Genomic DNA, 15,292 nt, shown 5'->3' with positions numbered 1-15,292 from the left:
GCCAAAGAGAAGGCCCTCCCCCGGGTAGTAGTCAGATGGCATTGGCTGGTAGACGGAACCCGGAGGAGGCCAGTCCTGTGTGATCTAATGGGTCTTTGGGAGGTAATTGGCAGCAAGTGGTCTCTCAAGTACCCAGGTCCAATACCATGTAGGGCTTTATAAGGGACGACTAGCACCTTGGTGGCGCAGTGGTTAAATGCAGCACTGCAGGCTACTGCTAGATCAGCAGTTCAGCGGTTCAAATCTCACCGGCTCAGGGTTGACTCAGCCTTCCATCCTTCCGAGGTGGGTAAAATGAGGACCCAGATTGTTGGGGGCAATATGCTGACTCTCTGTAAACCGCTTAGAGAGGGCTGAAAGCCCTATGAAGCGGTATATAAGTCTACTGCTATTGAAGCGTATCCAGAGACCAATTGGTAACCAGTGTAGCTCGCGGAGGATAGGTGTAACGTGGGTGTACCGAGGTGCACCCACAATCGCTCGCACGGCTGCATTCTGGACGAGCTGAAGTCTCTGAATGCTCTTCAAGGGCTGCCCCATATAGAGCACATTGCAGAGTGCCTCCCGGTTCAGATAGGGACGCAATTGGTGCACCAGGCGAACCTGGGCAAATGCCCCCCTGGTCACAGCCGACAAATGGTGTTCTAAGGTCAGCTGTGGGTCCAGGAGGACTCCCAAATTGCGAACCCTGTCTGAGGGGTGTAAAATTTCACCCCCCAGCCTGAGTGATGGAATACTAACCAAATTTTTGGGAGGGAAACACAACAGCCACTCGGTCTTGTCTGGATTGAGCGCAAGCTTGTTAACCCCCATCCAGACCCTGACAGCCTCCAGGCACTGGCACATCATGTCAACCGCTTCACTGAGTTGGCACGGGGCGGACAGATACAACTGGGTATCGTCCGCGTATTGATGGTATTTTATCCCGTGCCTTCGAATGATCTCACCCAGCGGCTTCATGTAGATGTTAAACAGGAGGGGGGATAGGACTGAACCCTGTGGGACCCCATATTTCAGGGGCCTAGGGGTCGACCTCTACCCCCCGACCAACACCGACTGCAACCTGTCCAAGAGGTAGGAGGAGAACCACCGAAAAACGGTGCCTCCCACCCCCACCTCTCGTAACCGTTGCAGAAGGATACCATGGTCGATGGCATTGAAGGCCGCTGAGAGGTCAAGAAGCACTAGGATGGAGGGCTGACCTCCATCCCTGGCTCTCCAGAGATCATCGGTCAGTGCGACCAAAGCGATTTCCGTGCTGTAGCCAGGCCTGAATCCAGATAATCAGCTTCGTCCAAGGACCGTCGGAGCTGAGAGGCTACCACTTTCTCAACAACCTTCCCAGGGGAGGCTGGAGACTGGACGGTAGTTATTCAAAATGGCTGGATCCAGCAATGGCTTCTTTAGGAGGGGTCTCACCACCGCTGTCTTCAATGCCGGCGGAAAGAAGCCCTCCCGAAGAGAGGCATTCACCATCGCCTGGATCTAGCTCCGTGTCACCTCCTTGCTGTTCGCGACCAGCCAGGAGGGGCACGGGTCCAGTACACACGTGACGGCACTCACCGCTCCCATGGCCTTGTCCACTTCATCAGGAGCAACAAGTTGAAAGTCAGTCCAGAGATGTCGTTCAAGGCCTTCTCCCGGTACCCCGGCTGGCTCTGTGCAATTGGAGTCCAGGTCCATCCGAAGCCGAGCAACTTTGTCCGCGAGGAACTGGACATATTCCTCTGCTCTACCTTGTAGGGGATTATCCGCAACCCTCCCATTTATGAGGAAGCGGGTCACCCTAAACAAGGCGGCAGGGCGTGACTCAGCGGACGCTATCAGAGCGGCAATATAGGTGTTCTTGGCTGTCCGTATTGCCGAGAGGTATGCTCCGATGCAAGCTTTTAATAGTGCTCGGTCTGACTCGGATTTACTGGACCTCCAGCGGCGTTCTAGGCGTCTCTTTTGGTGCTTCATCTCCCGGAGGTCCTCGGTAAACCAAGGGGCCCTCCTGGATCTACTGTTGCGGATCAGCCGTAAAGGCGCAATCCGGTGGAGAGCCTCAGACGCTGCTGAGTTCCAAGCAGCAACTAAGGTCTCCACCGGACTGCGGGCGAGAGTATCAGGCATAACACCAAGCACTGTCTGGAAACCCTGAGGATCCATAAGACGCCTGGGGTGGAACCACCTAATCGGTTCCTCCTCCCTACAGCGGGGGATTGGTCTCCGAAAGTCGAGCCTCAGTAGGAAGTGGTCCGACCATGACAGGGGCAAGATCTCACTACCCCTCAAACCAAGATTGCAGCTCCACTGCTCTGAGAGAAATACGAGGTCGAGTGTGTGACCCGCTGAGTGAGTCGGACCCTGGATTACTTGGATCAAGCCCATGGCTGTCATGGAAGCCATGAACTGCTGCGCTCCGTCAGAGTGTTCGCCAAGCAAAGGCAGATTGAAGTCCCCCAGTATCATAAGTCTGGGGAACTCAACTGCCAGCTCAGCTACTGACTCGAGGAGCGAGGGGAGGGCTGTCGTCACGCTGTTGGGAGGCAGGTATGTTAACAACAAGCCCACTTGACCGGCAAGGTCCATCTTCACCAGCAAAGACTCACCCCCGACAAGCTCCGGAGCAGGGATCCTACGAGGAACTAAAGACTGTCGGATAACAATGGCCACTCCCCCACCCCTTTCCTGGGATTGCGGTTGATGAAGCACCTGAAAACCCTCTGGACACATTTCGGTGAGGGGGACTCCTCCCTCTGGGCCCAGCCAGGTTTCAGTAATACATGCCAGGTCTGCCCCCTCGTCTACAATTAGGTCCTGGATGAGGGGAGCCTTGTGAACCACAGACCTGGCCTTTAGCAACAGCAACCTGAGACCAGGGTCCTGACTACTCACGCCATCTGGCCTTGGAGTGGAACTCTCAGGGCCGGAAGGAGGGATCCCTCTGACATAGGGAACCCTCCTTCCCCGGTAATGGCTCGCCCTGAAGTTCCCGCCATACCTGCCCCTCCCCAATATGACCCCAATATTCCGGCCCACTCCCGCATCTATGGTCCCTCCACCCTCTCCCCCGGCCGCCGAATTCACCGGCAGGCCCTTCGACACACACATCCAAGGGCCGGAACCAAGCAGATGGTGGATTAATCTGTTTTGACTTGCCACAATAGAGAATCATCTCACTTATGCAACATATTACTCTAAAAAAATAACAACTAAGAGAATCGGTACTAAAAACATTGTAAAGAATCTTGTAAATCTAAATCAACAGATTTCACAAGGGGAATTCTCTGTTCAGCAAGGAATTTAGACTGTTTATTTCTTTTCTTTTTACAATTCATTATCATAAAATAGGCTGAAGAGATCCTTCCTTATATAGAGAGAGTAGAAAGGTTTCCAAAACATTAACCCCACTATAATGAACGTGCTCCTGGGTTACTTTTCATTTGTCACAGTTGTCATTTTACAGTTTGTAGCTGGTCTTGCCTATACTCGGAAGCTAAGTAGAATTAGGCCTGATTAATGCTTGGGCGGGAGATTCCCAAAGATTATCATTGCTATGGCCTGGACCATCAATGGAGAACTTTTTTTCCCACGGGTGCTAAAAGTGTGCATGTGCGTGCCGGCACTCATAATCCAATGCCTCATTCAGGCCCCATCCCACCATGCATGTGTGTGCCCCACCCACCCCTGCACATGCGCATGCAACTACCGTTTTGGTGCTAACAGGCCGCCCTGAAGCCTCCTGGGACCAAAAACTGGCAGGTGTGCTGCACCCCACCCCCCGTTTTGGTGCTAGCAGGCTTCCCTCCTGGAACCAAAAATGGGGCCTGGGAAGGCACTGCTTCCCCCTCCATCCTCCGCACTGTTCTAAAATGCTCAAATCAGGTTGCAGGATGAAAACAAAATCTTAACTCAATTCCAAGAAAAGAAGAATTTTAGGAGATACATATTAGATGCAAATTGGGAGACGTGAGAAAAAGTGAATTTTTCATAATTTCATTTTGAAAATGTTACTATTTTAATAATTTATTCTGCATTTGATAATTATGGAAATTATCAAAAGGGCATATTTAAAACACTTACAAACAGCTTGCAATCTCCCTTCTTTGTTACCTTGAGCAGACATTTGTTGGACAAAATACAGATTACAGATATTTAACATTTGATTAGCTTCCAACACTTTCTTGCTATGTTAGCCTTGCTTTTGTGCATGTGTAGGTCAATGTGTATTTGTGTTTAAAAATACATTTTCAAATCTCTTTAAAAAAATTAAGAACTTACCACCCATGGCCTTTTTTTCTCTAGCATTGCAATTGAATCTAGATGGTGCTGACGTTCATGATATCGCTCCACATCTTGCTTATACCTTTCATTCTTTTGCTTCATTTTTTCTAGATTGCTACTTTTTTCTGTGCATGAATTCTGTCAGCACATATAGTTTAAATTATTTACATGACAAAAATTACAAAGTTAACTCTCAGGTTATTGTTGTTCTACCATCTACTTCATTCAATTATGTACATGAGAAGAACATAATTAATATTAGTGCCAATGGGAATTTTATCTCCAGAAATAGAACTTATTCTGCAACATGCAGGTTAAAAACAGAAAGGTCAACGGGATTGTAGTCACATAATCACTATGGTAGATTGTAGACAATTATCTGCTCTCAATTTCCACCTGCTGAAGGGGAGAGGCAATTTTAAGCAATTCTCCCTTCATTTCCTACTGGCAATCTGGCAATAATGGAAATCTTCACTGGACCATTGAACATTCAACAAAGGGACACCACTTGATACAACCCAATATACCTTTGATTATAATTCAGATTAATTCAGAATTTCTGGTCTTTGCTTTGAATCATCTGAGATCCATATAAATGCATTAACAGAAGCCAAATATTTCTTGAATGAAAATGTTCAATCAATAATATAATATATGCAGGTAGTTCTCAATTTACAACGACAACTGAGTCCAAAATTCTCGTTGCTCAGTAGGCAATTATTACTGTATTTTTTGTAGTATAGCACGCACCGGAGTATAAGACACACCAAGATTTTGAAAGAGGCAATTTTTTTTTAAAAAGTTTTTGCACTCTGCAGACCTCCCCAAAACGGTCCATTTTTCGACAAAAAAATTAAGGGCATACATAGCCTTTAGGTTTGTAGAGTACTCATGGAGGCTGGGGGGGGGGGGCAAAAACAAGCAAAAAATGGACTGGTTTTTTGTCAAAAAAAGGGCATGCATAGCCTTTAGGAGGTTTATAGAGTGCTCCTGGGGGTTGGGGGGTGGCAAAAAATGGCCTGTTTTTTGCTCATCTTTGCCCTCCCCAGCCCCCAGGAGCACTCTGCAAGCCTCCTAAAGACCATTTTGGTGGAGGGGGCGTAGTTTCAGGAGGCAAAAATAATGCTACATTCAGTGTATAAGATGCACCCAGATTTTCAGCCTCTTTTTTGAGGGAAAAAGGTGTTTCTTATACTCCGAAAAATATGGTAAATGAGTTTTGCTACAGTTGTTAAGTGAATCACTGCAGTTAAGTGAGTCCTGGTTTCCCCTATTGACTTTGCTTCTCTGCTGGAAAAATTACAAATGGATCCCGGGCCAGTGCAACCATCATAAATACATGCCAGTTGCCAAGTGCCTGAATTTTGAACACGTGACCATGGGGATGCTGCAATGTGTGAAAACCTTTTTTTCAGTGCTGTTGTAACTTTGGTCACTAAAATGGTTACAAATTGAGGACTACCTGTGTTTTCTACTTATTAATGGACGTTCACTTTCCCTTTTCTATTTTCCCATTAGAAATTAACATAACTCTTAATTCTGTATCTTAGTAATTTATAACTGAATTAACAAGATATTCCTCAACCAAATTCTCTCCCCCAACTTTCACTACCGTATTTTTCGGAGTATAAGCCGCACCAAGGTTTTGAAGAGGAAAATGCAGCCAGCAGTCAGCAAAATTAGTTTGCAATTGTAAAGCTGATACAATACATATTAGACCCTTACTTCTAGTTCTCGCTCCCTCTGTCTGAAGTTTTTGAGATCACAGTGATATTTGTACATCTCTGGTGGACCAATGGATTTCTCGGTAGCTTCAAGTAACTCAATTTTGGACAATTTTGCAAATTCTCCAACTTTATCCTGCAAAGCAGATGTGCAGTATTTTATGTGTATAAATGCATTCAATTATATTTTACATTAAAAGACATGAACTTTGAACTAATATTAACATCCAGCTATTTTTATCTCTTCCTGCCATCACATAACAGTTCTGGTAGGTTCCAGACAATAACCTTGGTATCCATATGTTAACACATTCACCCAAATAAGGCTTTTGAACATGTTGATTCTCTACCTTACCAACAGAATGCACTCTATCACAAAAATATACTTCCCACGCAGCTTTGGAATGCTGGAATCAGAGACAAACCAGCAAAGGTCATGGCCAGAACACAGTTTCAACTGCTACAGATGGTACTATGGTTTTCCCTGTGAGATAGTAGCAGCGTATTTCACATACAGGCAAGTCACACAGCTGAGAGTGTTAAATAACTGTGTACACTGTAAATAATTTCATACTTCTCACAGAGCACAAGATTGTAACCAAGACGTACCTACTGCAGAATTTCATTGTGCAAGAAATCTTCCATTTACACTAGTACCATTCAGAGAAATTACTTCAGTTATGCTAATATAAATGAGAGAAGCCTAATAAATCATAGCACCATAAAGCTGGAAGGGGCCATTTATGTTATTCAATCCCTTACTGATGTGGGGATTCAAATTAAAGGAATTCAAAAAGAAGGCTATTTGATTTCTGCTTGAGAACACCCAGTAACTAGCAACTAGTTTGTCTAATTGATTTCCCTGTTAAAAATTATAATTTTTCCCAATATTTAGTCATAATCCTATTTTCCGTCATTTAAATCCTTTATGTCAGGCACACATTGGAATGAAAGAGGTGGTAGTATAAAGATGATTGTTTTTATAACTTATCCTGTTGCATCTAGTAGCTAATTATCAGGTAGTAAATATTTATCTTGCACAGGATTCCTCATATCATTACATCCTTTATTATTTCATTTATTGAAATTGTTAATATTTATATTTTCTTTAAAATGAAAAATATTCATACCTGTGGAAGAAACTGGCATAGATTGCCCACTTGAATATTTAAAGCAGATACTTGTTCCTCCACCATTTTGAGAGTACAGGGATTTTTATTAAGAAACCAAGTTGACTGATTGTTTGATACAGACATTTCTCGTGTGATAATAACATTGTTCGGCATCTTATACCTAATGGTCAGAAAATAACTGTTACATCTTACCTTAGGCTATGATAATATTTAGAACTATATATGTACTATTAAAATACATATATATACGTATACATATATACGTATATCTCAATGTTACACTTTCTCAACAATTTTTCAGTAACATTATTTTTATGTACAGGTAGTCCTCGACTAATGATCACAACTGAGCTTAAAATTTCTGTTGCTAAGTGAGACATTTTTAAGCGAGTTTTGCCTCATTTTACAACTTTTCTTGCCACAGTTGTTAGTGAATCACTGCAGTTAAGTTAGTAACATGACTGTTAAGTGAATCTGGCTTTCCCACTGACTTTGCTAATCAAAAGGCTGCAATAGGTGATCATTTAGCCCCGGACAATGCAACTGTCATAAATATGAGTCAATTGTCAAGTGTTTGAATTTTGATCACATGACCAAGGGATGCTGCAATAGTCATAAAGTGTGAAAAATAGTCATACGTCACTTTTTTCGGTGCCACTGTAACTTTGAATGGTCACTAAAAAACTATTGTTGAATACAACCTGTACACTTGTGAAAACGGGCATATAAACAAGTCACATTACTCACACCTCAATTTCAACTGTTCCTTTATTGCAACCTCGCTTCACATAATGACCAACCTGAACAAAAGGAAAAGATACACAGAGATGCTTAATTTAGAAGTACTGCATACCATTGCATATTATGAAATACCTAAATAGAGTTGTTTAATATAAATTGGGACAGGATACCAGTGAAATGAAAAAAGAGTAACTATAGAGGCATCATTTTTGGTTACCTAAACTCAACATATAATCTAGCAGTACTTAGCTCTCTAACTCATGATAGAAATCATAACTGCCAGTATAGTGCAGTATTTATAACCCAAATCTGTAGTTTAGGAAGTATTATAAAAGTAAAAAGAGCAGAATTTGATATTTAGTTCGCCCTTGAAATCATTACAGTTAAAACAATCCAGCTTTAATAGATGCAATACTGTATTGACATAACAAAGGAGAAAGAAGAATTAAGGAGTAGCACCAATGAGCACTGTAGCACAAATTAGACTGAAGGACAACAAAACAAAACATTCCAGAGGCTAGTTGTTTAGAAAAAGGAGTAGACAAAATAAACCAGGCTCTCTCCTGGTTCTATTAATTAAGAAATGCCTTAGTAGGAATTAGAAAGCAGGCTGCCTTTGTTGGGGCAACTGCCGTCTAGAATATGAACACCCTTGAGGTTCTGGTGCCCACCCCCCATTTAATTACTTTTAACAGAGCATTTAAAATGTTCTGGTTTTGCCACTTAGTTTAAAGTAAGCAGGGATCCTTTTTATCTGCTGGTGGCAAAAAGAGTTGGTTGCTTTATACCCCAATAATACTATCTTTTGGGTTAAATGTGATTAATGAATAAATATGAAAATCAATTCTGAAAAACATTGCATTAACATTATTATACAAATGGCCATCATTTATTTGTTATGTATTATATGGAAGTTATTTTATATAAAGATATGTTACCAAACAAAAGTCCAAATGACATCATATGATTCCAAACAAAACAAAACCAAATCCTCACCTTATCAGCTCGTCCTATAAAGGAAGGTTTTCCTGCCAATCCAAGGCATATCGCACATACAATGCTTGATTTACCTGTCCCATTAGCTCCTACTATCATATTTAGATGAGGGCCTGGAAACACCACACAATTATCATAGGTTCTGAAAAGCAATTTTAAAAAGAAATGTTTATACGAAAGTTATTTTAAAGATAAAAAACAGAAGATATGCCTTCAATAATTCATTTTTCCCTATTTTTTCACTATTATTTTGAGTTCTCATCAAAATAGAAAATAAAGCAAAGAAAGAATCTAACAAATATACTGTATTTAAGATAATCTTTCAATTTTAGCAGAGAAACAAAGAAAAATAAAATCCTATGCCACAGTTCATCAAAGAAATTAATGTATCTTAACTGAAACAAGAATTCTACCTAAAGCTAACTTTTTAATGCTAGTCTTTTAATCATCAAAAATTTGCAATACTTCCTTTAGAAGTGGGAGTTATATTCAAATCTTTTATGGCAAAAGACAAATGTACTTTTGTCTTACATGGTATGAAGAAATTTATATTATATGGTGTGAAGAAATTGAACAATGAGTTTTTCATTGCAAATCATTTGTCAATTCAGTCTCATAGTATAGCATTGAGCACATACTTGGGCAACTTTAATAAAGATTGTCAATCATTAGGGCTAATTATTAGCTCCAACACCAGGAGCAATATGCCTCTCAATACCAATTACTGAGAAACATGAGCAGAAAATAGGTAATATTTGGCTTTGATTACAGTGAATATTTGATTGGCTATTGTAGGATGAACATGTTTAAGTGGACTTTTAATCTGATTTAGCAGGGACCTTTCATAAATACTTGCAAATTAAGACATCAGTGACCAAGTAATAAACATTATAGAAATAGCACACCTTTATTTAATATAGTAACTATAAAGCTGCCCTGGGGTATTCATTATTATTCACTACCAAAGCAACTTTTACTGGATTTCAGCTTTTCAGCCCACTGAGTGCATGTTTATTTAGTGACCTCACTAAAACTAATAGGCCATAGGTCTATTTAATTAGCACAGCAGTATCAATCCCATGCTCACTTACACAAAAGCCCATTTCTTTGAATTTAGAAGTCTGGATTCCCCAATTTTGTCCCCCTCAGATATAATGGCTTAAAACTGCTTTCACCTCCATCCAAAACAAGTAGCCATACTGGTTTCAAGTGGAAGAAATTATACTCAACAACTATCAGATATATGTTGGTTTGGAAAATGCTGCTTTAAGTAAAGAGTCATAGCCTCTTTAGGTAGTCTATGGCTAGTCTAGAGAATGAAGGACTAAGGAGTGACATGATAGCAATATTTGAGGGGTTGCCACTGCAGGAAGTTATCATCCAGCCCTCTCCCAGAAAAAATGAAATATCCTAGGAAATATTGAAGAGGCAGAATATTTCTCTGGATGTTAAAAGGAAGAAACATGTTTTAAAAGACAGAATAGCTGCCTGCAGCTTCCTGCCCATCCCCCTTTGTCAATGAGCCATTAAAGCCTGAGCTAGTCCACTTTACATAATAAAGAGTTCTCCCCTTCAGCTCCAGAGTGATGGGATTAAGGCATGATAATATTGGCCCTTTACTCAACTGACATCTGAGAGCTCAGCCAAACCTGGATTCAAAACGCAGCCTACAGAGTTGCCCCTACATGGCCCCATGGGAGTCTGACAGCCAATCAAAATACAAGCTCAAGATCAAAGGCCAACTTCTCTTCTTCACCAACATTGAAGCATGTGATCACATTTTCTGTTCAGGACTCAAGCCATGTGGTCCTGTCCACCATTAAAACCATCTTTCCAAGCAGCCTCCATGTCTCCAGTGTCTTTTTCCCCACTTGGAGCCGAACCCAGAAGGACATTTCTTCCAACACCACAAAGAAGAGGGGGGTCAACTTTTTTTCCCAAAGCACCAGAAGCCAAGGCAAGAAACAACAGACAGAAAATAATTGAGAGAAGCAACCTGGAATTAAGGAAAATAAACCTTCTTAACAGTGAGAACAATTAACCAGTGGAAAAAGTTGCCTCCAGAAGTTGTGGATACTTCACCATTGGAGGTTTTAAGAAAAAATTGGACAACCATTTGTCTGGACAACCATTATTATAGGCTATCCTGCTTGATAGTTGGACTAGAAGACCTCCAAGGTTCCTTCTTTATTCAGTTTGATTAACTTCCGGTTCGTCCTTTCCTGAGGGAAGTTGAGGGGCCCCAGGGAGCACTACTGTACAGGTGACAAGGAGAAATCAGAAGCCGTGGGCTACCGACTCACTACTATGCACCACAGACTCTCTATTCGACTCCAAGCAACTACTGCCTTTCCGTTTAAAGGCAATGGAACGTCTCTAGAACGCTCTTAGGATCTGAGGTAAAGATGAGCCTGGCTTTTGTGATGGGGCAACTACTGCTGATAACAAAAGAAGACATCCAGGCCCTCTTGGATTTAGGGTAAGCAAGCCTGAGCGCAGCCGATGAAAACCATGCAGGACTACCACCGAAGAACCCACGAGGGCCGTCACGAACCCTCCGGTCGCGGGTGGGAAAAGTTTCCCGAGAAAATAGAAAACCCCGCCTCTTGGCCTTGAAAGAGGCCACGCCCACTGCGCCTCATTGTTGTTTTTTCTCCCCCCCACCGTTATTGGGCAGCCGTATAGCCGCTGCCCGTATGCCTTTCGCACTCACAAGAAGTTTTCCATGGAGATTCTCACGATAGCGCCTTCGACGAACGATGGACTCGCGCTTCGTCGATCGCCCGATCGCGACTGGCTGTCCCTCGAGGTTCGTTTATTAGAGCGATTTCTGCCGTCGCTGCTCCCCGCCGCCTCAGTATCTTCAGATTTACGCTTGGCAGAGGCCGCCATCTTTGCCGCCTCCCGCAACAACTAAAGTGAATTCTGAGGTGGACTAGGCGAGCGACAATGCGCGCTCGATTCCCATTGGTTGCTCTGATCTCTCGTTAAGCTGCCGGCGGATGTCATTGGTTACCACAATTCCTCCGCCTCGTGAGTGTTTCCGTTAGAAGAAAACAGGACACCATTTCCGTGTTTTTTTCTGTTGCTTACCGGCCGGGGAGGAAGCTCGTGAGATCTCAATGTCTATTGGATGGTGAGGAAAATAAGGGCGGGAACGAGCGTTTTCACTGGCTGCGAAAAGCAGTGGGGCGTTTCTCTGTGAAACCTTGAGTTATTCTGGAAGCCGTTGTGCAAATAATTCTTAATCCTTAATCCTTAATAATTTGCAAGTAGACATGTTAAGTACATTATGAATTAGGATTAGTAGATTTGGACGGCAGAAACTTGCCCTCTTGCTATCTTAACGGTCGTCCCCAATTTATGCGAGGGAGAATTTTTGATCCACTTAGAAAAAGCCTCCCTGATGAACTAAAAGTAGTTGCTGGTAGTTACGAAAGGAGGTAGGCGCGCTAGTTGGGAGCAGAAAAAAATGAGCATCGTACAAAACTGACAATACATAGTTTCTAAACCAAGCCATGTTAGTGTAGAATAGGATTGCAAATTACAGTTATCAATAAGTGTTACAGAAGTTACCGTGGCAGAAATTGGGGTTGAACACAAGCATCACATGACGTTTATGTGACCCTTATCTATCCAAGACTTCATTGCTTTTTTTTTTAAGTTCCTCTCAGAATTTAGCATAAGCTAAGCTATAAACTTGGCTTTCCATGGGAAAGTCTTTTGTGTGCATCATTTCCTCCCAGCTTCATGTCCTCCAGATTTGTAAAATATTCTGTTACTGGTTAATTGGGATTATATTCTAAAATATTTAGACCAGAGGTGTCCAACTTTGGCAATTTTTAAGACTTGTGAGTTTCATATCCCAGAATTTCCCAGCCAACCTGAGATCACAAGATGTGAGGAAAGATACGAAAGGTGAATTGATCTTTTGATAGGAAAAAAAGGGAGTAAACATGATGGTAGAAAAAATGGCTTTTTGCTCCCTCCTTTTTTTTTCCTATCAAAAGTTCAGTTCACTTGCTTTATTTTCCTGTGCATATGCTTATCTCATTCTGGAGTGGAGATTGCAAGTTAAGATTAAAACTAGCCTACTTTTTCTGGAGCTGTTAAAGCTGAAATTCTAGTAAGCATAATACCAATGTAGTTAAGATTTTCAGTTCTGTAAGCATATTAAACTTGTGGAATTTATTTTGCTTTTATCTGCCCATTTTTGTTTGAGTTAATGCTGTTATGTCTACCTAGATTTAATGGGCTCCAAGGAAGATAGTGAATAAAAGTGAATTATTATTTTTGGCACATACCTTTACATACATTTGTTTGTAAATCACCTTATTCTATCCATCAGTGCTTTCCATTATTTCAATATCCACTTTTGTGTGCAACAAGAGGAAAGCACTACACAGAAAAAGGAATCTAACTTAAAAATTTACTTAATTAGTGAAATGTCAAGGCCATGTGACTCCAATCTAGACAATTCTAGATGGAGTACATAATAAAAGGAAGAAAAACAAGATCATGAGTTTCTCAACCTCTGAAAAAAGGGAACAGAACACCCCAAAAACACCCCATGGGAAAAACAATGGGATAAACAGCTATCCTCCCTCCAAACCTTGGACCAGAGTCAAGTTTTCAATGATTTTGAAAACATCATCATGGTAAGTCGTATAGATGTTTTTCTAGCTTGCAGATGCTGTAACAGAAGTGACTTTCTAAGTTCTGATAGATCACATTGATTAATTGAAGGGACCAAGAGCTCATCCACTCTGCCAATTTAGGGCCAGATAGAATGGGAATGCTCCTGATCTCTTCAGCTAAATGTGTCATCTAGTGGGATCAAAGAAGTATGCCTTTTCTGTTATGGTGCCTTAGGATAAATTTAGATTCTAAAATGATGAGGATGTGGCACTTAACAGGAAATTCACTAAAACCAACGGTACAGTATTGATAGAAGTGTAAAAATGGGCAAGATGGCAGATATCACAATGTGATGCAAGCTCTGACCTTTATGTGTATACTAATGTGGAAGGGATGAGATTTGCATTTTTCACCCTTATCACAGATGGTACTGATCCAATTCAGTTCAATCTTTATTACAGTCATGGACCAACACAAGGTACTGATCCATATATATATGAGCCATTATATACTTCATATAATATATATAAAGTTTCTTTCTCTGTGCTACACTATTTTGGTGTTTCCCCCAAAATAAGACAGGCACTTGGCCTTATTTTTGGAGAGGTCTTATTATTTTTGAGGTGCAGGAGGTAGCGAGCATGGTCACCTCATGGCTGCTTTAGTGTTGCAATATTTGGGGGAGGGCTTATTTTCAGGAAAACAGGGCAGCAAATAGGCACTGTTCACTCTTTTGAAAACTCAAAATATATAGGATTTTTGCCAAGTTTGTAAGTTATTAAACTAGAGGGTGTCATTTTTGAAGTCTCCACTAGATGTCAGGAGAATATCACAGGCAAGAAAGAAATGTATCAACAATTAAACCATTGCTTCCTACTTTTGACCAAAAAATGGTGGAATATACTGACAGCCTATAACAGTGATGGTTAATCTTTTGGTTCTGAGTGCCCAAAGTGTATGCAGATGCGGGATGTGTATGCCCCAACCCCGAAAATGCAATGTGAGCGCCTTCCTTGCATGCGCCCCATGCTCCTGGCCCCCGTTTTGGCTTCCAGATTGGTGCAGGTGGCTTTCCAGGCCCAAAACAGGGCACAGTGGGGTCTCACGTGGCTCCCTGTGCCCTATTTTGGCTTTCTTGATCTCCGCAGTTTCACCCCTCCCCAGGGCGCCTTACCTTTCTTTTCCATTTCTGCCACAGAGAGGCATCTGCGGAGGGTGGAACCTGTGGAGATTGGGGAAGGCATGGGCTGCTGAAATGGAAGAGAAAGATAGGGCACACTGCGGGGGGGATAAACGGTGGAGATTGGGGAAGCCACGGGCGGCTGAAATGGAGAAAGGTAGGGTGCGCTGGGGGGAAACGGTGGAGATTGGGGAAAGCATGGGCTGCTGAAATGGAGTAGAATTATATTTTTACATCATTTATTATAGGCCTCTGATGGTGAACCTATGGCATGCGTGCCACAGGTAACAGGCAGAGCCCTCTCTAGGGGCATGCCAACAATCGCCCCAGCGCAGCTCCACTGCGCATGCGCGCCACCTCCTTCAGGCCAGCTGGTCTTTTGGTCTCTGCTGCGCATGCGCAGGAGGCAGGGCCTTCCCTGATCTCCACATTTAAATGTGTAATGCAATAAAATTATTAGAAACGCTTCGGTGGAAGGTATTAAGAAGACTACTGTATTAACAATATTTTGTACAACAAAATAATGGATAAATGGATATCTATCTGAATTGGATATAAAAGATCTAGGTTTTGCATCCAATAATATTAATTCACTGCTTTCATGCATGGTA

General features: G+C 42.2%; 1 protein-coding gene across 2 annotated transcripts in view; it reads right to left on the bottom strand.

Annotated features, from left to right (window-relative positions):
• SMC5 (structural maintenance of chromosomes 5) overlaps window positions 1–13,249 on the bottom strand; it is a 59,358-nt gene extending 46,109 nt beyond the window's left edge. Inside the window, exons 1-6 of one of the 2 annotated variants that reach the window (XM_032212828.1) lie at window positions 11,577–13,249; window positions 8,864–9,005; window positions 7,874–7,926; window positions 7,124–7,286; window positions 5,995–6,129; window positions 4,267–4,407 (exon numbers count right to left, since the gene is read on the bottom strand). In XM_032212828.1, coding sequence (XP_032068719.1) covers window positions 4,267–4,407; window positions 5,995–6,129; window positions 7,124–7,286; window positions 7,874–7,926; window positions 8,864–9,005; window positions 11,577–11,755 — 813 coding nt within the window. In that variant the 5' untranslated portion in view covers window positions 11,756–13,249. The other variant, XM_032212829.1, reaches the window with a different exon arrangement.
• Between the last annotated feature and the right edge of the window lie 2,043 nt (window positions 13,250–15,292).

This window comes from Thamnophis elegans, chromosome 3 (assembly GCF_009769535.1).
Source record: "Thamnophis elegans isolate rThaEle1 chromosome 3, rThaEle1.pri, whole genome shotgun sequence".
Taxonomy (NCBI): Eukaryota; Metazoa; Chordata; class Lepidosauria; order Squamata; family Colubridae; genus Thamnophis; species Thamnophis elegans.
The sequence above is the reverse complement of the archived record's forward strand: the minus strand, read 5'-3'. Positions and strand labels throughout refer to the sequence as shown.